The sequence below is a fragment of the Strigops habroptila genome, chromosome 5, assembly GCF_004027225.2.
Source record: "Strigops habroptila isolate Jane chromosome 5, bStrHab1.2.pri, whole genome shotgun sequence".
In the NCBI taxonomy this organism is placed as follows: Eukaryota; Metazoa; Chordata; class Aves; order Psittaciformes; family Psittacidae; genus Strigops; species Strigops habroptila.
Genome location: NC_044281.2, coordinates 79,151,164 through 79,178,503, shown reverse-complemented (window position 1 = coordinate 79,178,503; position 27,340 = coordinate 79,151,164). Strand labels below are relative to the sequence as shown.

The window sequence follows — 27,340 nt, the reverse complement described above, 5'->3', positions numbered from 1 at the left end:
ATGTCACCTCCTTGACCACAGTTTGCCATGTAATGGTCTTCATCATGTCCAGTCAAGAGGAGCCAGTGTCTCCAGAATACAAAGGCAATGGTTAGCTTGGGTTTCATTTTAGGCATCTTTCCTGAGTGTTGTTCTTGATGTCTCCAAACATGGGCCACAATCAGATTAATCTGGCGTCAAAACTTGCTTGACTTGTTAAAGAAGTCCCATGGTTGTAGTGGCACCGAATGCAAAACTTGAGGAATATTTCAGGTCAAAAGGCAAAGTCCCTGTTGCTAGAAAGCACTGAGATTAATGAACACAGTGGAGTTTGGACTGGCAGCACAGCCAGCAGGAGGCAAAGACTCATAGTCCCATGCATGACGTTGGTGGGATGGAGGGAAGTTGGCTGAATTTTCTGGGTTTTTGGCTGGAAGAGGCTGAGGTTCCTTGCATAGGCTCTTCCTAGTTGCCTTTGGGGGCAAGGGCAGCTTTGGGCAGGAGGGCAGCTTGTGGCTGGTCCCAGTGGCCATGGAACAGCAGGGCAAGCTGCTGGGAGAGCATTGTCCAAACCTGGATGATGGCTCAGGAGCGTTTTCTCCAGGAAAGAGAAGGAAGAAGTTGGGTCAAAGCCCCAAGGGGTGTGTAACGCACCATGACCATGAAACCCAGCTGGGGTCCTGCTTACCTGTGGCATAATTTGGGGAAAAAGAGTAAACTGAAGCCCTTGCATCTTAGAGGTAGGTACCTCATAAGGTACTAAACAACTAAAGAATCTGAAAATTGATTATAGATTGTAATATAACTCAATGTATGAGGAAACATTATTAAAGGCTTAATATGTCAGATGATACAACATTAGATCCACTTCTCAACGTGACCTAAATAATCTTTGGATTTTTAGATTTATAAGAAATACTCCTGCCAGTGTAATGATGATAATACGAAAAGGGTTGGGTTTTATCTTTATATAGCGCTTTGCTGGGAGGAAGACTAAAGGTGAAATGCCTTTATAAATTCAATAACTTCTTTTTGCCTTTCTCCTTGTTGGGTCCTTTAAACACCTGGAAATATAAGAATTGTCCAGTGGAATAATGTTTTTTTTCTCCTTTTCCCCCATTTCTTCCCTTGCAGTCGCATATGAATGGCTGTGCTAGAAAAAGAAGCTGATATAAAGTTGGGGCATTACTTTTGACTTCCTATATTGAAATTTTTCAGTCTTTGGATGGCTGGCATAAGAAAATTTAGGCTATTTTAACAAGGCATTGGCAGCATCACCTTACCTTCCCCTAGCAGGTATATAAGAAGTACTCAACGTCGAAGTTGGTAGCACCAGAGGTTGCACTAGTTTGGTCCTGTATGAGAAGCTCACCAGAACATACTGACAGCAATGACGTCCTGGTTTCTGTATAAGCAAGAAGTTGTCTTTGAGACAAGCTATAAGCTGGGTTTTATCGAGGCTCTGACAAGGCACTTGCAAGTGAAATTACCCTGGATGTAGGATCAGAGTTCCATGCACAGTCCTGCTTGTAAAAGGGAAGAGGAGGATGGGTTTGAGCCCACTGGGGATGGATCCTGCAGGCATCTGTGAAATGCTCTGTTAAATATAACCACCATTTGATTTTTCCTTGGAAAGCACTCCCAGAGTTTGTCCTCATAGAGTGCTTCAGCAGAGCGGGATGATGGAGGAGGTGCATGGGTCAGTTCATATGTCCTTTGGAACACTCCTCCACTGTCATGGTTTGGCAACACCTCTGGTCCCAGAGGCAAGCGTGACAGGGAGGTTGTAGCCTCGGGTCTTGTTGTTGCACATCTCTTCACTTGGAAGTAGCTTTTCACCCTGCATGAGTGATGGAGGAAAGCCAAGAAGCAAGAAGAAAGGCCAGACCATGGGGGATGATGCCCCTCGATTGCATCCCAAAAGCACCTGCAGGGCTTGCACCCCTCCTGTTTTTGAACTGTGATTTTCTGCGATTTCAGGGGATTTTTGGAAAGGCCGCTAATGTAGAGCAGCATCTTGTGCATCTTGAAGCTCAGAAAGAGAAAAAGCCAAGCAGGGAGAGCCATTGAGGCGAAGCTGGAGCAGGGAGACCTCACCAGAGGATCGCTTTGAAGAGCAGGGCACGTTTCACTGTTGAGATGGGGAATTTCCCTCTCCAGTGCCAGCTGCTGGCACCCAGGAGCCCGCAGCACTGGTGTGTTTATTCTCCAGCGGTAGGTTTGGGGGTGGTTGTTTTCATTTCCCATTGAAGCACAGCTCTGCACATCATATTTTAATCTCATTTCTGCAGTGGGAAGGCTCTATGGCACTGCCACCAGCTAATTACAACCAGTACATTTGTTCCACATTTAGAAATCAACTCCTGAACGTAAACAGGGGGCAGTGGAAAATGCAGGCTGCTTTTTCCCTCATGGACAGGGACAGGGAGACTGAAATTCAACTCGAACAACATGTGAATAAAGGGACTTGGCCACGCACCTGTGTGAAGAGAAATGTTTGGGTGAGGATCCAAACAGAATTCATCTGCCAAAAAAAAAAAGAGAGAGAAGAAAAATTGATTGAAACCCGTAATTGTTTTACAAGTTGCTATAATAAATAATGCATTCATGTAAATTATTTCACTGGAAAAGAACGTGGAGGAAACTTGAGCAGAAGGATCATGCATTATGCATAAAAAGGAACTGTAAAAATATTATAGCAGCACATTTGTGTCGCTGCAGTTAAAGTTTGTGTCAGCTCTTTGGTTTTACACCCTTCTCCGTGGTTATGGATGTGGTCATTAAAACTTACTCTGTGCCACCAGAGGAGCAGGGCAGTCATTTAAAAAGGCCATCTGAAGCTGGAAGGTGCCTGGTGTGTCCATGAGCTGTGCCTGCAAAACCTGGAGCTCAGCATTTGGAAAGCTGCCTGTGATGCTCTGAGGATGGATCCTGTTCTCCGTGGGGCTGTGCAAAGCTCTCGGGGATGTTTGGAGGACAACACCCATCTCCTTGAATTTGGGATGTGGCTCGTGCCCTGGACCACTGGGTTCGTTTGATGTGGTGGAGGTTGCACAGGAAAACAGATGGATGTTGTTACAGGTTCATGTTCACTCTTGAAAGTGCATGTCTTGGTTTTGCCTGAAAGGAAACTCGGGAATAGATAGTGGTGTGGATGCGTTTGAGCATGCTGTCAATGATCCCAGGGCAGGTTGGGCCCTGCTCACATGCAGGTGGCTTCTGGCTTGTCTTTGAAAACAGGAGAGGGGAGAAAACAAACCAGGTGAGGTTTAATGCAATGGCATTAATGGCAACTTGTTGCTGCATGCCCAGCCTGGTGAGTCCTGCTGGGCAGTGACGGCCACTCTTCACCTCCACCCCAAGTGCTCCTGCTGTTGGACACCCAACATCTCCTTTATAGAGCATCCCTGGCAGGGCTGCTCCCCATCACCCTGGGGTCAATGGCTTTGCCACCAAACTGTCCCCAAGGCCAGGCAGGGCAGCGGGAATGCATGCAGGCTTAGGGGAGTGACACAGGATCCACGCTCAGATCGCCCTTTGCAGTGCTGAATCAGAGCTAACTATCACAGCCTTGCTTTGGAAAGCAGAAATGGTTTGGTTTTGGTTCCCCCTGAGGCTGGGCAGGCTGGGAGCTTGCAGCTCCAACCTGAATTGAATGTTGCTTCATGCCTGTCTGAATATCTTGCTGCTTCACGCGTGGTTTGCAAGAGGGCTCAGGCTCCTGCTGCCATGGCCAGAGGCCAGGTTGGACACAGGGGCTTGGAGCAACGTGCTCTAGTGGAAGGTGTCCCTGCCCGTGGCAGGGGGTTGGAACTGGATGAGCTTTAAGGTCCCTTCCAACACAAACCAGTCTGGGATTCTATGAAAAGGCAGGATGAGAAACTCAGTTTTCCCCAGGCTGCTGATACCACCCCTCTGTGTCTTGGAAGCTGGAAAGCTATTTCACAACCAAAGAGATGCCAGAAAATTCACTTTGTGTAGCCTCACCCTGGAAATACACATCTACAGATCAAAACATCTCGAAAGAAATGTGCTGGATGTGCTCATTAAGTGACTTGAAGTGCTTGTCTTTGCAGTTCTAAGTTAAAATCCAAAAGGAAGATGCTATTTCATCCAAGGACACAAACAGGGGAAGAGCCCCTCGTGCCCCGCTTACATCATGCTCTGGTTGTACATCTTCTCTTATCATTTTTCCAGCTGGCAAAGGAGAGTTTTCCAGCGAAGCAGCTCACTTGTGAACCAAGAGGGTCTCATGGTGGGTTTTACCCTGGAACAAATTACTGCCTTGGGGTAAACCAGGCTGAGGTTTGTAGTGTAAGAAAATGAATACATGCTTAACTGCAACAGTATTAATGGCTCCATTGCAGTTATCGTTATCAGCCTGTTCAGGATGTGAATCTTAGTCACAGAATCAGAGACTGGTTTGGGTTGGAAGGGACCTTTAAGCTCATCCAGTTCCAACCCCCTGCCACGGGCAGGGACACCTTCCACTAGAGCACGTTGCTCCAAGCCCCTGTGTCCAACCTGGCCTTGAACACTGCCAGGGATGGGGCAGCCACAGCTTCTCTGGGAAAAGTCTGTGCCAGCGCCTCAGCACCCTCACAGGGAAGAGCTTCTTCCGTATATCCAACCTGAACTTCCCCTGTTTCAGTTTGAACCCATTACCCCTTGTCCTATCACTACAGTCCTTGATGAAGGTCCCTCTCCAGCATCCTTGTAGCCCCCTTCAGACACTGGAAGCTGCTCTGAGGTCTCCACGCAGCTTCTCTTCTCCAGGCTGAACAGCCCCAGTGTTCTCAGCCTGTCTCCATACAGGAGCTGCTCCAGCCCCTGATCATCCTCGTGGCCTCCTCTGGCCTTGCTCCAACAGTTAAACAGCTGTTAGCTAACAGCTAAGTCTTACAAACTAGAAACCCAACAGCTTTTCCTCAATGAGGCTTTCCCGAATCCCTCAATTACACACTCAGCCCTTTCCAATTTGTTTCAGGGTGAAAAGTTTTCCATTTGCCCTAAAAACCCCATTTTCTGGGTTATGTGGGACCGTTCAGTGGTTCCAGGGGGGCTGTGTCATGGTCTCCTCCCTGCCCTGCTGAAACCCAGCTCCCACAGTGCAAGGGGAAGAGCAAATACCCCCAAGCTGGTGCTGGGGATAACGGTGCAGTTACCGCTTTCTTTGCAGGGTTTGGAAGATTTATAGCTGTTTGTGCTGAAGCAGGGGTGAAAGAGGAAGGTGTCCCGTATCCTCCTCACCAAGGCCTTTCGTACAACGTGACGCCTCCGGCCGGAGGATGGTGGCAGCTTGCCATGAAAACTCGGCTTCTATTTCTGTTTCTTTTGTCTGCTGACCTGACCTGAGGAATCTCTCTGCTGGCAGCATAATACAAAGGGGAAAATAATAAAGATCTAAACATAGATGTAGTTGTTTAGTGCAGATTTCGCACTTTTCATTGTGTTTATTCAAATGAAGACAGCAACAGTTGGAATGCCGCGTGGTTATTGAGGCCAGAGCCAGGCTGGTTGGGGCTGGAGCTGTTATGGTGGCACCTGGATGTAGGGAGAAATGGGAAGAGTGGCCAAGAATGCTCTATGGCACCCCAAATCTGACCTCCTGACTCGAAACTGAGCCTTGGTTGGAAGCGTTCTGCACCACTGCATCTTCCCCATCAGCTTAGTACCTACAGCTCGTGGGCTGGGTACAGCTTTTAGTTCATCCTTCAGTTGCCAGAGTGGAAAACCTCAAAACCCCTAAAAAGTCTCGCATGATTTACATATAATCAGATGAAACTTGGCAGCAACAGCAAGCACGGTTTGCTCTGTTCACAGCAGCAGCAACAAAAACAGACACCAGAGAATTGGTGACTGTTTTTAGTGATGACTTTTTTCCACTGCACAGCCGATGGGGTTGTCCTGTCCTACCATGGTTTTCCTGTTGAGTATCAACATGTGCAGAGAGCCCGGGGAGCCAGGGCTTGGTGCTACTTTGCTTTCTTCTGTCATTGTCAGTGGGATGTGTGTGGGAATGAGATCATCACCCTTAATCCTCTCTTTCGACACGGTCATCAGTGGGATTTCTGGATACAGCTGCCTCCGGGTTTGCAGTCTTCCCACGTGGAGCTGCCCATAGCTATATACATTTCAGCCCATGGAGGTGGAAGTTTCTTGGATCTTTACCCATCTGATAAAATGACAAACCCCATCTGATAAAATGAATATCTTTATGGTAACCCCAAACCCATACAAGAGGTCACCACCATCTTTTGGTGTGGTCTGTTGGAAGACTGTTAAGGCAAATTCCCATGTAAATAAGCTGAATGAAAGAGAGGGAGAACATGTTAAAAAGGTGTTTTCAAAAAAGAAGTGAACCTTATTAATCAATTTGTTCCTTTAAATAAATGCTTCAATGTTATGTGTGTTAAATGCAAACGATTGGCTGTGCTAGGTACACATGGGGTTTTCAAGGCAACCCCAAAGAGATGCTGACCCCAGGTTGCTGCAGAACAGTAGGAGGGTGTGGGTTCCTTCATGCTTCATGGAGGTAACCGGGCAGGGGGATACCTGGGCAGAGCACCCAGATTTGGGGGACAGAGGGCAGATGAACAGTGGGCCTCACAACAGGGACCTAAGGACAGCATTATGCAAAGACCTGCTGGAGGTTTATCATACGTGTATTATAGCATCAGCCATCTTAGAGCTTCTTGTGTGCACCCACTGTTTTCACAGTGTCTTTGGGTTGGTTTGGGAGTGATCTCAGAGCCTCAGTGAGGTCAGTTGGTTTCACTGGAGCAATGCTGTTTTAGCGGGACAGCCCAATGGGTGTCAGGATGATTTTGGTTTCCTATAAACTCTGATGACCCTGTTGGGATTTCTGTGCTATGACAGGTAGCTGGATGCTGGTGGGGTCACTCCCTTTGCTGTTAGGACCATCCCAACTTCTATCTCATCTCCTTTCTGGTGTTTGGTCCCCCAATGGGCATCTCACCTCAACAGTGCTACATCTTTGTGCTCTTCACTTCCAGTTTTGGGGAACTCCTCAGGCAATTACTGACTGTAGAGCCCAGGGCAAACCACGTACATGTGAGACATGACTTAGCATTGAGATAAGGCAATGGCCATGCCATTTTGTGCTGCTGAATTTCCCTTAGCTAGCACAATCTGGAGACTTAAAGGTGTGTTTTGATCTTCTCTGAGCAGCTTTGCTCCTGCTGCGATTATCACTTTGTCTCTCTCTCCATCTACACCGCAGCAATCGCTCTGCTGGCAGTTTGGAAAACCATATTCCAAGAGTTAATTAATTTGTGCAGGAAAACATCCCATATGCTGCTCCTTTTATTTTACGGCCGTAGAAAGCGAATCGCGGAATTAATTATTGCTAACGCCTGTGCGTGTGTGTTTCTGACTTGGGTTTCTTTACTCCCTTCTCCTTTCTGAACCAGAAAATGACAGATGGAGAGATCTCAGCAGGAAATGTCCACTTCAGCTCGAGCAGCCGGGTGCCAGCATCTGGGACTGCTTGTCGGACAAGGGCGAGGAGGGCTCGCGCTGGCCCAGGGACACGGCCACCACTTGCTCCGTCACCAACCTGATCAAAGACCTCAGCCTCAGCGACCCCCACGGCAACCCCTCTGCCCCCCCCAGCAAGCGCCAGTGCCGCTCGCTCTCCTTTTCGGATGAGATGTCCAGTTGTGGCTCCTCCTGGAGACCTTTGGGCTCCAAGGTCTGGACGCCGGTGGAGAAGCGGCGGTGTTACAGCGGGGGCAGCGTGCAGCGCTACTCCAACGGCTTCGCCACCATGCAGAGGAGCTCGAGCTTCAGCCTCCCGTCGCGGTCCAACCCGCTGTGCTGCGAGCATCCCGCCCTCAGCAGCCGGCTGGGATGCCAGCCGAGGAGATCAGCCACCGGCGGGCATGGGGTGGACATGCAGAGGTCCCTGTCCTGCTCTCACGACCACTTCTCCTCCTCGGAGTACTGTGTGCCATCGGCGAGCAGCACTCCTGCCTCCACACCGGAGCTGGGCCGACGGGCAGGGGGGCTCTCCCGGAGCCGCTCCCAGCCTTGCGTCCTGAATGACAAAAAGGTTGGGGTCAAGCGACGGAGACCGGAGGAGGTTCAGGAGCAACGGCCCTCGCTGGACCTCGCCAAGATGACCCAGGTGAGAGGTGGTGGTGCTGGTCCTGCTGGTGGGATCAGCAGCGAGGGGATGCTGTTCTCTGCTAAAACTATTTTAGCATCCTCCTGAGGTGGGTCTGCACCACATGGAGTAACACGGGTGTTACAGGGAAGTGCATCCTCCTGTCCGAGCAGAAAACACATTCACCTCCAAATGTATTTAAGAAATCCCCACGTTTCTGTTCTGTGCTGAGTTTTGCACACTGAGCTCACTGTGTCATCATTTCAAACAAGAATATGTTAGATGCCACGTTTCTGAGGTCAGGAGAGAGGAGCCCCGTTCCTGCCATGGCGAGGTAAAGGCAGCACCCCAAGACACCTACCCTTGTCTCTGTTAGGAGTTGAATTCATACTGCTACAGGCTTTACCTTCTCTTAGCCTCTGTAATTTTCCACTCTGAGATGTTATCACGTTTCATTTTCAGTTGCAAACACAGAGCACAACCTCCCTCTTCTATCTGCTGCACAAAGCCAGATAACAGATCTGAACCATGAACCGGGGAGGGTTTTGCTCCCGGGTCCTCTTCCTGCAAGACCAAGTTCCTCTGGACTTTGGTGAGAGCCAAAGAGAGAGGCTGCGTTGAAGGACAATGTGAGCAGCCTCTCCATTTCACACTCATGAGGCTTCTTTTTCTGCAGTTTCATGATTCAACATTTCCCACATCAGTAGTTTATAGGCATAAAGTCAATGACACCACTCACTCTGCAAGGGATGGGGATAATGGTGGGGTCTGAAGACTCCAGGGTTGCCACTGTGGGAGCAGGGAATTCGCCCTGGCCACCTCCCATGGTGGGCTGTCACCTTCTGCTGGCCAGAAAACTCACCCCTGGTTTTGGTTCAGTGTGGTTGTTTGCTGTGCTTCATCCCAGAGGCAGCCGTGTCGGGATGATCTGCCCTGATTTTCATCATTGAATCATTAGAATCCCAGCCTGGTTTGTGTTGGAAGGGACCTTAAAGCTCATCCAGTTCCAGCCCCCTGCCACGGGCAGGGACACCTTCCACTAGAGCAGGTTGCTCCAAGCCCCTGTGTCCAACCTGGCCTTGAACACTGCCAGGGATGGGGCAGCCACAGCTTCTCTGGGCACCCTGAACATGTCTTTGGCATGAGCAGGTGACCCAAGGATGACAAAAATCAGATTACTCAGCTACCTTTAAGCATTAATACAGGCAAAAGTAGTTATTGGCAGCCTATGCAATCACAGATACCATAAAGAAAGGGTCCTGAAGCCCCATGCTGCAAAGCACGAGCTGTAGGAAAGGGATTAGCTGACATCTCCCCCAATGCTGGTGGTGGCAGGAACAATGGGCACCCCTTTTCCCATCCTCTCCTCACCCGCTGATCCAGGCTGGGTGGCCAAATGCCCAGCGGTTGCTACCACCACCACCCAACACCACCATCACCAAGGAACTCTGTGACTGGGATCCAGCCCAAGGCACATCCTGTGGAGCATCCTCAGTTTCCAGGGAGGAAACCCAGCCTGGTTTGGGTGCCCATGGCAGCAGGTGGATCCCAGAGGCAGGGATCTGGGGCAGCAGGGTGGGAAGAAAGGGAAGCCGGGAGCTGTATGAGGCCAGGGTTTCCATAGCTATTGAGCTATGAGGAGCAGTGCTGGCAGGCTGCTCTCCACGTGGGAGGACTGGCACAGAGGGACGAGCAGGATTAGGCAAGTTATGGTGAGCATTCTTGCCTTTGGTGGGGCGTGCAGCACAGTCAGAGCCCTCCCCGGGATGGGAATGCTGTGAAAAACAGAAGGAGACAAGGGATAAACGTGCTCAAGGAAACCCTGCAGGCTTGGGTATTCCCTCAGGCTGCTTTAATGCCTCTCTTGGAATGGGACTGGAAAGTTAGGTGTTAAGAGCTGAAGCAGTGATGAGGTGTCCACGTGGCTGCATGTGTCCTCTAGTCTTTATATGGGGTGGGAATGGCTTGAGTGCAATGGTCCTCAGGAGTCAAAGCAAAGGAAAGCCAATGTGTCCAGGCTGGGCTTCCCAGTGTAACTCAAAGCATTCACATTACAGATGGGGAAACTGAGGCATGGGGCATGCCATGAATCCCTGGGAATGGAGCTTGGGGTGCTGGGTGCTGGATCCGCATCCAGCTCTGGCAGTGGATCAGTTAATCTGTGCTTGTGCTGTAACCACATGTGTTATAGGCCTGAAACCCGGTGCCATAATCAAAATAAGACTAATATGACCTGAAAGCAATGTTTTCTTCATAGCAGGAGGGATATTCAGGCCAGGCAGGAGGGGAGGGAGCCACTCCTGGAAGCAATTACATGGCCACATAACTGGGCTAATGAAGAAAGAGACCTAAATGTTAAAGTTTTGCTGGGAGGGAAAATCCTTGGGAGAACATTGCTGTTAATTCCTCAAAATCCTGTGTTTGTCTCTCCTCTTGGCAATCCCCATAGCTCAGGGCGGGGAGGTGAGCCCGTATCGCTCCCCTTATTTACTCTTACAGCACCAAACCAGAGAGGCTTTGGCTTCAGGCAGAACCCAAACCATGCACATGGTGGTTGTTGAAATAACAACCATTTTTAGAAGCCACAGCACCATGAAAACCCCTCTGCATGCCTTCAATGCCTGTAAATGCTCTGCTTTGGGCCTTTGAACTGGGTATAAACCTGGTGGGTTATACTCAAGCGAGTGGGTGATGATGATGTGTCATGTATCCCCCATGTCCTGAGGAAGGTGAGATGTAAAGAAGCCAGTTTCTATGGGTTTGGGTACCATGGGAGCTGCCTGGCATCTCTGACCACCCTTAAACGAGGACATCAACCATCCTCTCATTTCAGTGAAGGGCTTGGGGCTTGCTTTCCAAGTCGGCTTTCATTCCCCCTTTCCACGTGAAGCACAAACCCAAAGAGGACAACATCCAAGCTCTGAAATCCCAGCAGTTGTTCTGACGGTGTGCTGATCTCACAGCGCTGTGCTCTCCTTCCTAGGTGCAGTGCTCAGTCTTGCAGCCCCAGTGACCATGTCCACAGGACGTTTCTGTGCTCAGAAATGGTCAGGATTTGATTTCTCCATGAATTGGGATGTTTCTCAAAGAGCTGGTTTTCTTTTTCTGGTGTGGGGGTACCTAAAAATGTGGGAGATGAGCAATGTTGTAAGGATGGCAGGGGGTGGCTTGGACCCTAGCTGTCCAGCTGGGCTGATTTTGGCAGGAATGGGTGGTTTCACCCTTTGCAAGGTGCTAGGAGAAGCTGGTTGGGTGTATTAGGTGAGAAAACATGGATTTTCTAAGCTAGCATAGAACCTACCAGGGATGCTGTGTGATGGAGAGACACCCGCTTGGTTTTCCTCTCCCATGGCCTGGTTCAATTCTTCTCCAAAGGGCACCTTGCTGTGCGGTGACCTGGGGTCTTGTCATGTCCCACCTCCATGTCTGCTGCTTTCCAACATCTCTGTGTCAACGTTTCCCACAGGATTTGGGGCGCTGTGTGTCGAAACGCCTCGCGGCAGCGGGTTTGGTGGCTTTCCTGAGTCATCCAGGGGAAGCTGAGCCATGGCCAGCCCTGGCTGAGCAGATTGCTGTCCTCACACAGGCTCTGTGTGAAGATGTGACGTGTCTGTCACACCGAGGACAGCCACCCTGAGTGACAGTTTGCAATCGTCCCCGGCAGCGGCAGAACGAGCCCTCGCTATCTCCTGCCCCTTCTGTTTCCTGCCTTATGTGACACTTTGATATGGTTGTTCCTGAGAGATTTTTATTTGAGATAACACGTTTCCACACAGAGCTCTCCTTTTTACAGATGTTTTTTAAGCAAATCATCTATATATATATATATATATATATATATAAAAACTTATATTTGTATAGCTGCCAGGGGGGAGATTGAGATGAGCTCTGAGGCAGAAGCTCTTCCCTGTGAGGGTGCTGAGGCGCTGGCACAGACTTTTCCCAGAGAAGCTGTGGCTGCCCCATCCCTGGCAGTGTTCAAGGCCAGGTTGGACACAGGGGCTTGGAGCAACCTGCTCTAGTGGAAGGTGTCCCTGCCCGTGGCAGGGGCTTGGAACTGGGTGAGCTTTAAGGTCTCTTCCAACACAAACCATTCTATGATTCTATTATCTATCTATCTATCTATCTATCTATCTTTGTTCAAGCCCAGCCATATTCCCTGCAGTGCTAACCCCAAGCAGGGGTAGCCCTGGCTGGAAATGAAGGATAGTCTCATAATGTTCACGAATACAACTTGCCATGGAAGGAAACGTCCTTGTGGTGTGTAAGCCATAGCACTGCTGGTGGTAAATGTCAGATGTGATGAGAGGTATTGGTTCCTGCCAGTTGGAAGTGCCCTGCTAGGATCTCTGCACTGGTAATAAATGAAGACTTGGGGGTGGCACCTGTGCCCCATTTCTGAATGGCTCCACAAGGGTTTGGCTTCAAAGCATTTGTAATTTGAAGAGCTGCATCTCTCATGCAAATACTGTACTAATGTCTTCTTCTCCTGAGTTTTCTCTAATCTGTTTCCTTTCCTGCGAGGGTTTAACCATGAACACTGAGGAGTCTCAGACAGCTGGCAAACTACTTCTCCATGAAGCTCTGTATTGTACAGTATGGCCTATAGTATATGGGACAGAGAGTAGCTGCTGTAGAACAAATGAGGCAATTAAAATACAATGTTCCCTGGCATTCCGTGGTAATGAGTTCATCCTAAATAGCTGTGAAGGGTGGATGAGAGGGCGCTGGCAGCAGTGGGTACTAGCTTAGAAGGTGGTGAGGATGAAGCACTGGGTGTGCCTGGTAAGGACTTGTTATAGAGCAGACTGAGCCTGAAAGACGCCTGTTACGGGAAGGGTGCTGAGATGCTGGGTACAACGGGACTATTCATGTTGTGCAGTGGCTGCTGTGGACAGCCAGTGCCATTCATGGGGTGACTTCACTGTCCTCAAGGAGCACGTGCCTTCACAGAATGGAGTCATCTGCATCGAGAATCTCAAGAGCATCCTCCTGACACGTGGATGTGTGGTTCGTGTGTTTTTCAGCATTAAAAATAGCTTCAGCCTGGGCTGGAGATCCAGAGGAGAGGGTGTGTAATCATAGGATCCCAGACTGGTTTGGGTTGGAAGGGACCTCAAAGCTCATCCAGATCCAAGCCCCTGCCACGGGCAGGGACACCTTCCACTAGAGCAGGTTGCCCCAAGCCCCTGTGTCCAACCTGGCCTTGAACACTGCCAGGGATGGGGCAGCCACAGCTTCTCTGGGCACCCTGTGCCAGCGCCTCAGCACCCTCACAGGGAAGAGCTTCTGCCTCAGAGCTCATCTCAATCTCCCCTCTGGCAGGTTAAAGCCATTCCCCTTGGCCTGTCCCTACAGGCCCTTGTCCAAAGCCCCTCTCCAGGTTTCCTGGAGCCCCTTTAGGCACTGGAGCTGCTCTAAGGTCTCCCTTTAAGAAGCCTTCTCTCCATCAGGCTGAACAAGCCCAGCATCAGTAATGCTCTTGATGGTTGGGAGTGGGCTGTCCCCTGCCTTGTTTTCCCTTCCAAACTAAGGAATAATGGCAGTTTCCTTGAGGATCCATGCACAAAGGAGCTTGTACACTCCCAAAGCTGAAATAAAGCAGCCCACCAGCTTGGAAATGTTTTGGGCTGGTCTTGACGCCGAGTGGGGGCAAGTTCAAACTGCAGGATGGGAGAAGTGACCTCTCCTCTCCGACCACCCAGCTCTTTCCTCGAGGGGTAAAATTCCCTCTATTTTCATCTAAGAAGATTTTCTGTCCCAGCTTTGGCAGTTTCAGCCTTGCTGGCGAGGGCAGGAGGGGCAGCAGTGACCTTGGAGCAGCATCAGCACCCACTTGAGCCCGAGGCAAATAGTGCCAAAAGGTAGCGAAAAACTGGAGGCTTTAAATTCCAGACGTATCCCAGGAAATAGTTTGCTATTGATGTAACTCCTGAGACAGATTCCAGCTCCCAAGCCATGGTGTTTGTTAAATAAACACGAATGAGAGCCTGCAAAAGGTCAGTTTGTGGCTTGGTGGGAAAAAGCCTTCGGTTTAGGATCAAAAGAAATGCCTCAGTTTGGAGGGTGCAGAGGACCTCGGGGGGTGGCTGGTTTTAGCTTGGTCAGGCTCTTACACATGCTGCCGTCATTATTCATTGCCCTGGTCTTTTTCTATTTAAAAACACAAGTAGTTGAAACAAATTCAAGTTCATATTGGAAATGAGGTTCATGATGATGTTTACTCCTATGGTTTTCTCTCCCTCCCTGTTCCTTTGACAAATAATTCTGTGTATTCACTGAAGTGCAGCAAACCTCATTTGTCTGGTGTCCACCGACACAGGGTAGACCAAGTTCTACTCATTGAGGTTTCCCTGCCCAAATGGACCAATAAAGACAATGCTTTTTTCCACCTACCCCTATCCCCAAGCTCCTGAGGCCATGCCTGCTCAGATGGGATGTCATTTGGGTGCTACCACAGCAATAAAACCTTGCTTTTGGGCACTGGGTCATATTGCTGGCAGAAGTAGCATGAAGAAAAGATCCATCTCCCTATAAAAGGCTCATTTGTCAGTGCAGCCCCAGAGTGCCCATTTCATGTGAGGCACTTTGGTATAGTCAGAGCATGCTTGTAGGAGCTGATTTATTGTAGCAGGCTCTATTTTAGTCACCCAACAGAGCTTTTAATAGCAATAACGTGGAATGCCATGACATCCATTGTTTTGGTTTTACAGTCAAAGTGGTCCCATCTGCCCCTGTTATGAATCTATGACTCACCAGACACAATGGACTGAAAATAAATTCAGCTGTGGAAGCAAAAAACAGGCCATGCTCAGGGACATGGGTGGTTTTGCCATGAAATTACTTTTCCAGCATGGACTGGAGCTTGTGCGCATGGATGGGCTCCTCCAGCAGCATGCCTTGCTCGTGCAATGGGGGTCTGAGTGCCGAAGGGCTCCATGGTACCCAGGGACCGTGTCCTACCACCCCCTGCTCCCAGCTCCATCCCCCCTGCTCCTGGCTCCGTCTCCTGCTTCAAGCTCTATCCCTTGCTCCAAGCTCCATCCCCTCCTCCAAGCTCTGTTCTCTGCTCCAAGCTCTATCCCCTGCTCCAAGCTCCATTCCCTGCTCCAAGCTCCATCCCCTGCTCCCAGCTCTATTCCCTGCTCTGAGCTCCATGCCCTGCTCCCAGCTCCATCCCCTGCTCCTGGCTCCATCCCACCACAGGGTCCAGGGGTGCAGGGGAGGGTGCTGCACCCTTATTCTTGCTCACATGGGAGTACTGGACTGGAAACACAAACAAAGCTTGGCAGTGTTTGTCTCAAACACACACAAAATCCAATTGTATCCCAGAGATGCACATCTGATCCATGGCCTGCTGTTTAACCCTCTGCTCCCTGGGCTCGTGCACTATGTGGACCCAAAGCACAGGGATTCATTCTTGAATGAATCAATGTGCTCAAAAGCAGTGGCCAAAAGTGGTTGTTCAAACTGGTTTAAAGAAACCACCCAAACCTCAGCTTTCCAGGAGATTTCCAGGCTTGCTGCTTCCTCCCATGGTCCAGGAGGATGCAGGAGCATCGGGATTTGCAGACAGTGGTCAGGTTTTCCTCCCCTTGAAGGTGCTTCATTTTATGCCAGAGGATTTTGGAGGCACTGGAAGGATGGAGCAGGGTGTGGGGTTTGGATCTGTGCTGAGCCCAGCGCAGCGATGGGAACGGCTCCTTTGGGCACTGGGAAATGTGGCAACTTGGCTGCCAGTGGTTTGGTAGGAAGCATCTTTTCAATGCAGAATTGTAGTAGTGCTGATGAGAACAGTTACTGGGGAACCTCTTTCTTGCAAAACTCTCCCAAAGATGCAGGAAGTGGCACTAAATAACCCAGGAGGGCAGTTCACTTTCTGTTTCAAGAGGAAGATGCTCAGGGTTAGCTTGAAATGGAGACTGGGTCAGAGATTTGTATTTCAAACCTGCATTTACTTTGCAGGAGGCCATGGTGCAGCGGTGGCCGCAGGTGCCCCAGGAGCAGTTACAGGTACATGACTCCAGTTTACTTATGCCCCTCGCATCTTTAATCCAACCCAACCTTAATTTGATGCCTGGGGAAAAGCAGGCTGCTGTTATCACCTGAAATCAGTCACTGTGTGCTGAGCCTGCTCTCTGTGTCTTGCGTTCAAGGCCAGGTTGGATGGGGCTTGGAGCAACCTGCTCTAGTGGAAGGTGTCCCTGCCCGTGGCAGGGGGTTGGAACTGGATGAGCTTTAAGGTCCCTTCCAACACAAACCATTCCAGGATTCCATGATTCTGTGAAGTTTTGCAGCTCAGGGATGAGCTGGGTTCAGGGTCCTCATTGCTCACGGCAGAACCACTCCAGTGAAATCCATGACATTGCAATAGGATCATCAGGAGAGCAGCCTTGCCCTGATGCCACCATCTCCGCTGGGCTTTCAGGAACACTGAGCCTGTTGGCACCCTGTGGTGCTCCAGGGATGCTCGGCCACAATCCCTTGGGATGTGATACCCAGGCACAGGAGGGATGGGCAACCTGGAGGTGCATAAATACACAGTAATCACTCATGAGGCTGCCTGATGACCGGTCAGAGCAAACACATTTCCCCAGCTCACAGCGAAGGGTTCATTGTCTTAGGGAAAATGTTTGGTTTTGGCAGGAAATGAGGATTTCCTCCAATTATCATTATGAATGGGAATGGGCCGGGAGGCTGTGCTGGGACTGAGTGCTGCGTGTGGGATGCTGCGGGATGCTGCGCATGGGTTGAGCCCCATGAAAGCATCACAGCTCTCTGGTTCCATACACAACCATGCCTGCTGTATTCCTCCATGATTTCTGGGATTCGTCTCTCCAGCATCTCCCTGGAGCTCTGTATCACCAGAGGGATTCCTGTCAGTGGCCCATATAACAGCTTGTCCTTTGCATTTACAGAAACTCACTAAACATCCTCACTGTCATTGGGGCAGCTACAGAGCTCCAAAGACAAGAGCAAAACTGCGAGTAAACCCAAATTAACTCCACAGGCTCCAAAGGCAGCGTTAATTCTAATGACTTAAAGCCTCCTTCTTGCCTTCTTTTGGTTTGTTTGTTTAACAGTGTGGTGTGAAGCAACTTGGTGGGATAATAGATATTTCTGAGCCTGCTCGTGAAAGCTGTTTTTCACACCAAACAGCTAAAGCTGAAGATTTCCGACGCACCATCTAAGCACTGGTGCCTGTTATTACAAAATTAGGATAGGGGCTGTGTAAATATTCTTCCTTAGCAGATGAGAAGGGAAGAGCAAGAAAACAAGGGCAGCGTCATAGTGCACTTTGGGAGCTGTGCGGGGGTTGCTCCAAGCCCCTGTGTCCAACCTGGCCTTGAACACTGCCAGGGATGGGGCAGCCACAGCTTCTCTGGGCACCCTGTGCCAGCGCCTCAGCACCCTCACAGGGAAGAGCTTCTGCCCAAGAGCTCATCTCAATCTCCCCTCTGGCAGGTTAAAGCCATTCCCCTTGGCCTGTCCCTACAGGCCCTTGTCCAAAGCCCCTCTCCAGGTTTCCTGGAGCCCCTTTAGGCACTGGAGCTGCTCTAAGGTCTCCCCTTCAGGAGCCTTCTCTTCTCCAGGCTGCCCCAGCCCAGCTCTCTCAGCCTGGCTCCAGAGCAGAGCTGCTCCAGCCCTCGCAGCAGCTCCGGGGCCTCCTCTGGACTCTCTCAAGCACATATACCCCATAACCGCCTCTTGTGTTTTCCTTGCTCAGGTATTTCAGTCATTTCTTTTCTGACACTTCATCCATTGCTCAGAGGCTCTTTCTGAGACAGGACAGGGTCGGTGTCAGACCCAGAACCTCCCCCCGATGTCAGTGTTGTTCTTGGAAGCCAGTGCTGAGCTGCATGCAGCAGCGGTCACCAGCAGTGCTGGGGTGAGAGGGCCGCATCTCCTGCTTTTGGGAAGGCCAAACAGCAGCGAGCAAGGTGCTGGTGAGACCTGTCTGGGTTATCACAGAGCTGGTAATGTGCACAGCTGGTACACAACCCCAGTGTCTGTGCTGCAACCCTGGCCACTGGCATGAATGCCAGCGAGGACTTTGCCGTGATGCAAACATGGCATTAGATATGAGACATTAGATGAGCTCTGAGGCAGAAGTTGTTCCCTGTGAGGGTGCTGAGGCGCTGGCACAGGGTGCCCAGAGAAGCTGTGGCTGCCCCATCCCTGGCAGTGTTCAAGGCCAGGTTGGACACAGGGGCTTGGAGCAACCTGCCCTAGTGGAAGGTGTCCCTGCCCGTGGCAGGGGTTGGAACTGGAGGAGCTTTAAGGTCTCTTCCAACACAAACCAGTCTGGGATTCTGTGAAATGGCAAAAGTGGCAGATAATAGTGCAAGTTGAAGGTGTTTTACAGATGTTTGCCTTGCAGAATGATTTAAAGCTGTGCAGAGGAGCCCCAGCAGAGGTGTGTTTGCTGATGGGGAGGGCTGGCATAGGCACATCGTCCCCGCACAGAGCAGCGCTGCTCACTGCCCGCTTCCCCCTTTCCTTCTGGCACTGGGTTATTTTCAGCTCTATGAAGCAACTGTAGCCCGGTGTGCTCACAGGAGGTGCTGACAGCTTGGTAGGTCGGGCCGGTGGTGCTGACAGCTTGTGGCGTTACACCTTCCCCAGGAAAACTGCGGCAGTCACCTGGCAGGCTGGAACGACAAAGAGAGCGTTTGCGCAAAAGCCGGGATCACCGCGGGAATCACAGTCCTGCCAGTGTTCATTCCAACAGATCCGCCGTGTTTGCAGGGATGGGCTTCAGGGAAAAGCTCACCGCTGGGGATTTTTTGATGGGAAGAGTTGTTATGTGATAAATGTTGCTGAGGGATTGCTTCACTTCGCTCGCTCTTGGGGCTACCAGCATCCAGCCCCTGTCCCCTACGGGGACACGTGCTCGAAGGGAGGAAAAACCTGTGGAAAAGGGTGGATGTTGGGGTGAGTGAGCTCCTGCAGCCTTCACAGCTTTTAGGTATGAGCTCTGCACAGTGTGGAGCATCACTGTAGGAAGGAGGTGTAGTTTGAGCTTGGTCACCACCATGCAAGAAGGGCTTTGCTCTGGAGGTCATCTGGCAGCCCTCTGTCTCATCCCAAGTGGCCAAGGGCTTTTTATTTGTATTTATAGATGATTTTTCAGGTGGTTGCTTTAGCATCGAGCCATTTTATTCCTTTCCCTGAGGAACTGTCCATGCAGCTTCAGGGAGAGCTGGGAAAGAAAACCAGCACCTCAAATGGCCATAAATGGGTTAGTGTGGTTGTGAATAAAGGTGCTTTGGGTGGAAGGTACATGGCAGATGCTTGCTGGGTGAAGTCAGGATGGCCAGAAGCATCTCCCAAAAGCCACCTGGGTCAGATCCATGAAGGTGTCTGCATTCCTACAGTTTCCTTGAGAACAACAGCATTTGAGATGCCTGTTACCTCTGTTGCTCTGGCACTGAGGGACAAGGTTGTGGGGAGGCTCAGAGGGGACCCAGGGCTGCCTTGTCCATGGCAAAACAAGCACCACATTGTGCCACCCAAACTGCTCCTTGGCCGATCTCAATAGAGGACTTGACTGCCCTGTTTTGCAGCTCAGCACTGCGGAACGTGCTGAATTCACCCAATAAATTAAAATATGAGTAAAAATCTCCCAATGGGTTAAGAATAGACACTGCATTGATGGCAGTGGCTGATCCACAGCCAGCACAGGCATTGCTCGTGCAGGTTATCACGTCTTGGGGGTACCATTCCCCAACACGTTCATCCCTGCACCTCTGCAAGCTGCACGGTGGCCATTCCCCACGCTGGGAAGGTGAGCCAAGGGATCTTGCCACAGCCAGTGCCTGTGGAAACTTGCTTTCCGAGCTGATCACCGTCAAACCTGCGTCAGAGGGAGCGCCTCCGCCTGGCTCCACACGTGGCCTTCCTCCGGGAGCTGCAGCACTGGGAGCAACGGGACCATCGGAAGGGTTTTTCCATCCTCTTGCAGGGAAGGTAAAAATATTACCTGGAGTGAAGCCAGGTCTTGGACTAGGTGATCTCCAAAGGTCCCTTCCAGCCCTAATGATTCTGTGACTCATGGTTGTACGTGGAAGATGTTGGGTTGCAGCATGTGTGGATTTGAGCAGGGAACATGTTGGCTTGGTTATCTTGCCAAAGTCCAATAAAATGCAAAATATCCCTGGAAGTCAAGTACCTTCATGGCTGTTCTCCAAGACGTGTCCAAGCTCGGAAACACTTTTTGTTTGGATGGGAAGAGCGTGCCGTGGGCCTGTTTTGTTGGTCTTCAGGTTACATCCTCCTTCATTCATCATTATGGGCATCACCCTTCTCCTTCTCTAAAGTGCTGTGGAGCATCCTGGCATGCCCGTGCCCGGGTAGGATGCCCAGGGAGGTGCCAGGGCTGGGAGATGAGCCCCATTAGCAGGAGAAAAATGAAGGTTCTCAGAAGTGCCAGAGTTCTGTTTGTAGAAGGGATTTGCACTTCTGAGAGGGCTGTTGACTTTCAGGAGGCTTGGGCTTTCAAGTGCCTAAATCACTGTTGGAAATACGCTTGCAAATGTTTTCTAAGTACTTAGAAAATACTTCTCCTATGTCCTCAGGCCTTCTCCGGGTGCAGTGGTAATTACAGGTTGTCCATTAACCACAATGTGCAGATCTCTGCTTGAAGCTGTTAGGCATTCAGCACCTAGAAGACAGGCCGCATGGAGAGGCACGGCTTGTGTTTAACAGGATGACGTGGGGACTGGGAGCAATTGCATTCATAAAGCACAAATGCCTGTTCTTTTCACATGGGCTTGTGGCTTGTGTGCTTTTGGAAGGTTTCAGGGGCTAAAAGCCATGTGAAATGTGTTCCCCCAATCCAGCCTGGGCAGCAGCCAATGCTCCTTGGGAGCAGGAACCTCTCCTTTCAGATATAGCAGCTTCTGCATCATCTCCTGCAAGGACTTATTTCACCATCATGTGTCATTTAGTGTCCAAAGCCTCTCAGCGAGATGTGATCAGTGGGTATGAATTCATCTCAAGTACCTTTGATTTCTTGAGAGTGTGAAGTAGGAGGATGCTCTGACCTGCATCCCTCAGGGAGGATGCAAATGGGTGATTTCTGCTTCATTTACAGCCTGGGGTGAGTTATTTTGGTGGAGTTAGTCCCAGTTTACCTGGATTTAAAAGCAAAAAACCCTCAAGCAGATGTGCATAAATTGCCCAGGAATGTTGTTGGGGATGTTTGGAGCAAGGCTGTGTCTTCAGGCTGCGTGTTTGGTACTGAGTTGTGCTGGAGCAGACACAGGCAGCAGCAATGTCACTCCATGGAGTGATGCTCTGTTGGGTACCGATGTTCTGGTTACTCCAGCTTCAGTGGCAGGAGGTTGGAACTGGATGAGTTTTAAGGTCTCTTTCAACACAAACCGGTCTGTGATTCTGTGACTTTACGACACTAAAAAGTCCTCCTCCTAGATGGAGTTCTTTAAAAGTAAGGAATCTCCTAACCTGGAGCTTCATTGCAAATATGCATCAAGTTTGTTACTGCACGTAAATCCCATGTCAGGAGGGGAAATGTAAGGAGTGGAGCACTGATGCTTGTGTGCTTATCATAGCCATTTATTGGTGTGGTTTTGGAGCATTTAGGGGCCATAGATCAGGTGAACAGCTTTGTCTAGCAAGGGGGCTGCTTCCTCCCCAGTTATTTATTTGGTTCACATTCAGGCCCATTGGTTGGTGAAGTGTGAAGTGAGTGAACCATCAGACACTCGCTTGCAAAGTGGCTCGTGTGAGAGGCTTGCACAAGCTGCTGAGATGCTCCACGGTCTTCTCCTGCTCCGAGCACACGCTCTGCAAACACATCAGCGGGTTGGCCATGTTATTTCCATTGGCACTCACTAGTGAGGGTTTTGTTTGCTCTTTTAAAACCAGCCCGGTAAGAGGCATGCCCTGCCCGGTGAGCACGTCTGTGGTCAGGCGGCATCTCCGGAGGTGGTGTGTGCTCTGCTGACAAGGGTTCTGCATGCCTGCAAGCTTCTCATTGCTGTCAGAGCTTGGAACCATTCAAAGTCCTGACAGTACATAAACTAAATCAAGCTTCTGGCCAAGGCAACCAGCTGTGGAGCTTCTTTGTTGGAGAGATGGGGGATGAGAGAAGTGACCTTGCCGTGGTCTTCAATAAGGGAGGACAGCCATGAGCCACAGCAGAGGGTTTAGCAGTACATGAGCACCAGATACTTAAAGGGGCTGAAGTTTGCAGCCCTGAGGAGAAGCTCCCCATGGCCCATCTTCAGTGTGTGCTTGAGCCCAGAACCCCCCCGTGTGCTGGGCTGCACCCCCAGAGCGTGAGCAGCAGGTCAGGGAGGGGATCCTGCCCCTCTGCTGCGCTCTGGGGAGACCCCCCCTGCAGTCCTGATCCAGCTCTGGGGCAACAGCACAAGAGGGACGTGGAGCTGCTGGAGCGAGGCCAGAGGAGGCCCCGGAGCTGCTGCGAGGGCTGGAGCAGCTCTGCTCTGGAGCCAGGCTGAGAGAGCTGGGCTGGGGCAGCCTGGAGAAGAGAAGGCTCCTGAAGGGGAGACCTTAGAGCAGCTCCAGTGCCTAAAGGGGCTCCAGGAAACCTGGAGAGGGGCTTTGGACAAGGGCCTGTAGGGACAGGCCAAGGGGAATGGCTTTAACCTGCCAGAGGGTTGGAACCAGATGATTTTTAAGGTCCGTTCCAACCCAAACCAGTCTGTGATTGTAAGTTTCTCTTTGGTAGTTTAATAAACAGAATTGTTGGAGACATTCACTTTGTCGAACAGCTCAGAACTGCCTCCCACCATCTCACCTGCCTGTTCCCCCATTGCCTTCACAGAACCGCCAGACATTCAACAGCCTCACCTGCCTTAGCGCCGCGGCCGAGGACGGCTCCCGCCGGCTCCCAGCCCCGCGTCCATGGCCCGCAGCCCCCCGCTCCCCGGAGGTGATGCCGGGCAGGACCCCCGCCTGCACCCCGGTGCCGGAGCCGCCGCGCTCGCGGGCCGAGGAGCACCGGGCCAGCAGGGACGACCTGTCCTGCGAGGAGGAGGAGGATGCCGCGGCGTGGCGCGGCGCTGGGGCCGGCACCGACAGCCTCTTCCAGCTGGATGGAGAGATTGACATCGAGCAGATAGAGAACAACTGAGGAGGGAGCGGGTCCTCTCGCCCTGGTGTCAGCAGAGCCGTGCAGGGCTCCCCGCTGCCAGCAATGGGGTTGTGGGGTCCTGCCACTGCTCCCCTCCGGAGGGGACGAAGCAGCTTTGCCAAAACTTCATCAGGTATTTAGAGCAATTTGTGTGCATGCGTGTGTAAATCTTGACATTCTTTGTAACTACTGTAGCCAGAGCTCAGCTAGGTGGGGGAACTGCCTTGTCCAACTGGGAAAACCAGGCATGGGGATGGCCAAAAGCTCGTGTTTAGCAGGTAAATGGCTTTTGCCAACGTAGGGTTGGAGCTGATGGGGCTGGCCACACTCCCCTGTGCTTGTTAAAGGGATGCACAAGGAGAAGCTACCACCCATGGGACTGGAAAAAGTGGGGGGGAAACAGAATATTGAGGTTTGCAAAGTGAGCACTGGCTGCAGGGGAGGCTGTGGCTCCTGCTGCAGCGTCCTGTGCAGCCCCAGCACCCCACATCCCTGGCAGTGCCATGATGAGGAAATCACACAAGTGAAGAGTTTTGCTTAAATTTACTGTTGGTAAGAGCTGGGTTTTTACTTCTTTTTCCTTATTTTCCTTTTCCTGACGAGGAATTAAAGGGAGCCCTGGCCCTAGTGCGGGACAGCATCCACAGCCGCGCTTGGTGGGCGCAACCCAAGGATGCTCAAACGCCTTCCTTCCCTATATTCCCAGTCTTCCCTCTTTTTCTTCTTCCCAGTCCCCTCTCTCAAACCCATTGGGGACAAAGCCCCGATCACACTCGGTGCCACCCTCAGTGGGGTCCCCAGCACCCAGTTTGGAGCAGGGCTGGGCTGTCCACCCGTTCACAGCGGCTGTGCCCTCTTTGCTACCCGAGGCACGGCTGCTGCCCTGGCTTGTGGCTCTGTCTCACTGTGAAGGGGCTGCGTGCCCGAGGCACACCACGGGCTCACTTGACAAAGTCAGCTGGCCAAAGGCTGAAACCCCAGGTAGCAGCACTGAAAGCTTTTCCTCTCCCTGTGCCTTTTCTAAGCACAGATAAAGTGGTGACCGTTATGTTTGTACCATATGAATTCTCTTTGGTCAAAATAAGCTGTCCCCTTGCTGACAGGTTTAGAAGGACACGTAGGTGTTTGTTTCCCTCCCTCTTGTTCTGGTTTTCTGTTTGTTTAAAGCCGTACGAGTGGCTCCCAGCATCTTCTGCAGGTTCTCTCAAGCTCAGGGTTTACTTCCTGAGCTCCCCAAAGCGAGAAAGGAGAAAAGTCCTTGATGCCAACAGCAATTGAAGATGCAATATTAAAAGGGGGTTTAGCACCCCATTAAAATAGGGTTCAGCGCCCCCATTGGCAATGTTTTAGGAGCCTGTAACTCAGACAGGGCTGAGAGCTGCTGGTACAGGTTTTATTCTTTATTCCTGGTTATGTTACTGCACTTTCTTCCATGGTGGGTCGGGATGCGTGTGGCGTCTCCATCGCAGTGGAACCCACCAGCTCTTTGTTATCCCCATCCTGGCACCGCAGAGGTTTTGCTCATGGCAGTGGCCACGTCCGCTCCCTCCAGGCAAGCAGGGACAGCCCAAAATACTTGGGGATGACAGGGATGTCTTTTCATTTTGGAGAATCATAGAATCCTAGGATGGTTTGGGTTGGAAGGGACCTTAAAGCTCATCCAGTTCCAACCCCCTGCCTCTTTAAAGCATCACTTGATGCATTGTTTAAAGGCAAATACATCCTGGCTTCATTCTGAGCTCTCCTGCGGTGGAAGACGCTGCCTGTCTCACGTGTTTTGGGGGGGTCCAGCGTTCCTTTGGCTGCTGCCACCCCTCAGTTCTCAGCTTTGAGTCTTCCTGACGCTCCATCTCCCCTTCCACTGACACATCCCCGGTGTTGGGGCGCACAGCTCCCGCTGCCCATCGGCACCTCTTCCCAACTGACTGAAAAAGGGCAAATTCACCCCAATCCAGGTCCGGCCGCTGCCACAGAGCTCGGGATGGGCTCTGGCCTGAGCATCACCGTGGCTGTAATTCCTAAGGGCTCCTGTTTTCTTTCCAAGGGCTGCTGCCGGTGCCATGCTAAGCCCGCCGGTAGGAAGGTGAGCGATGGAGCACTCCCCAGCTGTACTCGCCATAGCCGTAGCATTCAGTTTACACACAGCACAACCCGTTTGCCTTACTAAAGATGCTTCTCCAAGGAGTCATGGCCTTAGACTGGGCACGTTAGCGTAGGCACAGACTACAGTTAGCCACGGTTTTGAGGCCACGGTGGTGTCCTGTTGGGTGTTACGTTGGGTTTGTATGATTTCATGTACTTATTCTCAGTTTAAGAAAGCCTTACTTTTTAAATTTCTCTCTCTTTTTTCTTTTCTCTCTCTTGTAGAGGTAAAAACATTCGTGGATTTATATATATATAAATATATATATAAATAAAGTAATGGAAAAGATTAAATATAATATAGTACGTGCCTCAGATTCAGGGGACATCCTGTTGATTGTAAAGTCCGATTGCTCCCTGGCACCAGGAGATCCCTGTGCCCACAGCAGCAGAGCAGAGCATCCTGCTCTTGGTTTGTAAAGGACTTCACCTATTCCACAGATGCTTTTGTATTGGTACCCCCCCTCCCCGGCTGATTCCTGCCGGCTGCCAGAATGTGATATTAAAGTAATATGCAGACAAGGGATGTTATTCCTTGCTAGGTAGCTAAAACAGGCTCGTGATTGTGAAGAGACGTGGTGGCTTGTCCCAGACGTGACCCAGCCTGGCCAGCAGCAGCTGTGCCAGCAGCAATAAGGGTTCATCACCCTGCAAAAGAAAAGGGGTTTTAATAGGAAAAGTCTTAGCACACCTTGTGCGTTTGCAGATGCAGCTCTTTGAGCTGAGATTACATGGAAATAAAAGCAAAACAGCAAAAAAGAAGTATTTGTAAAATAGATTGTAATAATTCCACATTATAGCAGAGCCTGTTTGGCTGATAAAGTTGTGTTTCAAGTGCATTGTTTGAAAGCTCCTGGCTGAACAGGCTAACCAGACTTACGTAGGATGTTGTAGGACCGTAGCAGTGCTTCAGGCGTCGGTGGGTTTGACGTTCAAGGAATGAATGGAAAAGAAGAGGATGGCCAAAAAATACCCATAAAGAAGAAGGAAGGAATGAATAAAGCCTTCTGAAGCTATGACCTGTAGTAGCCAAGCAGTCTCGCTGGCAATTGCACAAGCACAGCGGGATGTGCGCATCCGGGGAGGAGGTGCTGGTGTCCTCTCCCCAGTGGTGAGGAGGTTGCCCACTCGTACCCCTCCATGACTTGATTGCACTAGAGCAGCTCAATCTCAGGAAATTGCTTGTTACTTTTACTGTGTAAATAAAGCTTCCTGGTTCAATAACCCCCGGCGGCGTCTCGCCTCTCTGTGCTGTCCTCTGGCTGCGGGGAGGAGGGAGCTGGGGATGGCGCTGACCCTCTGGTTGGAGTTTGATGGATGCAGAAGCCTTTCTCCTATTCAAGAGTGGGTCCGGCTGCACCTCCTTGGCATGTCCATGGGAGCTGGAGTGGGGATGGTGATCCAAAAATGGGTGTGGGTTGGGAAAGTCCCCATCTGGGACCCTCCATTGGGGTGTCTGTGTTAGAAATAGCATGGGCATCCCAGCCATGGGTTGCACCAGGAAACAGGCATTTTGGGATGTTCACATGTAGGTGGGTGTAATCATAGAATGGCTTGTGTTGGAAGGGACCTTAAAGCTCATCCAGTTCCAACCCCCTGCCACGGGCAGGGACACCTTCCACTAGAGCAGGTTGCTCCAAGCCCCTGTGTCCAACCTGGCCTTGAACACTGCCAGGGATGGGGCAGCCACAGCTTCTCTGGGCACCCTGTGCCAGCGCCTCAGCACCCTCGCAGGGAAGAACTTCTGCCTCAGAGCTCATCTCAATCTCCCCTCTGGCAGGTTAAAGCCATTCCCCTTGGCCTGTCCCTACAGGCCCCTGTCCAAAGCCCCTCTCCAGGTTTCCTGGAGCCCCTTTAGGCACTGGAGCTGCTCTAAGGTCTCCCCTTCAGGAGCCTTCTCTTCTCCAGGCTGCCCCAGCCCAGCTCTCTCAGCCTGGCTCCAGAGCAGAGCTGCTCCAGCCCTCGCAGCA

General features: G+C 51.0%; 1 protein-coding gene across 1 annotated transcript in view; it reads left to right on the top strand.

Moving 5' to 3' along the window:
• Positions 1-26,596, top strand: part of FAM53B (family with sequence similarity 53 member B) — a 51,578-nt gene extending 24,982 nt beyond the window's left edge. The window contains exons 4-5 of the mRNA XM_030485743.1: positions 7,413-8,128; positions 22,920-26,596. Coding sequence (XP_030341603.1) covers positions 7,413-8,128; positions 22,920-23,228 — 1,025 coding nt within the window. The 3' untranslated portion in view covers positions 23,229-26,596. The remainder of the gene's footprint in view (positions 1-7,412; positions 8,129-22,919) is intronic.
• The last annotated feature ends 744 nt before the right edge of the window (positions 26,597-27,340 follow it).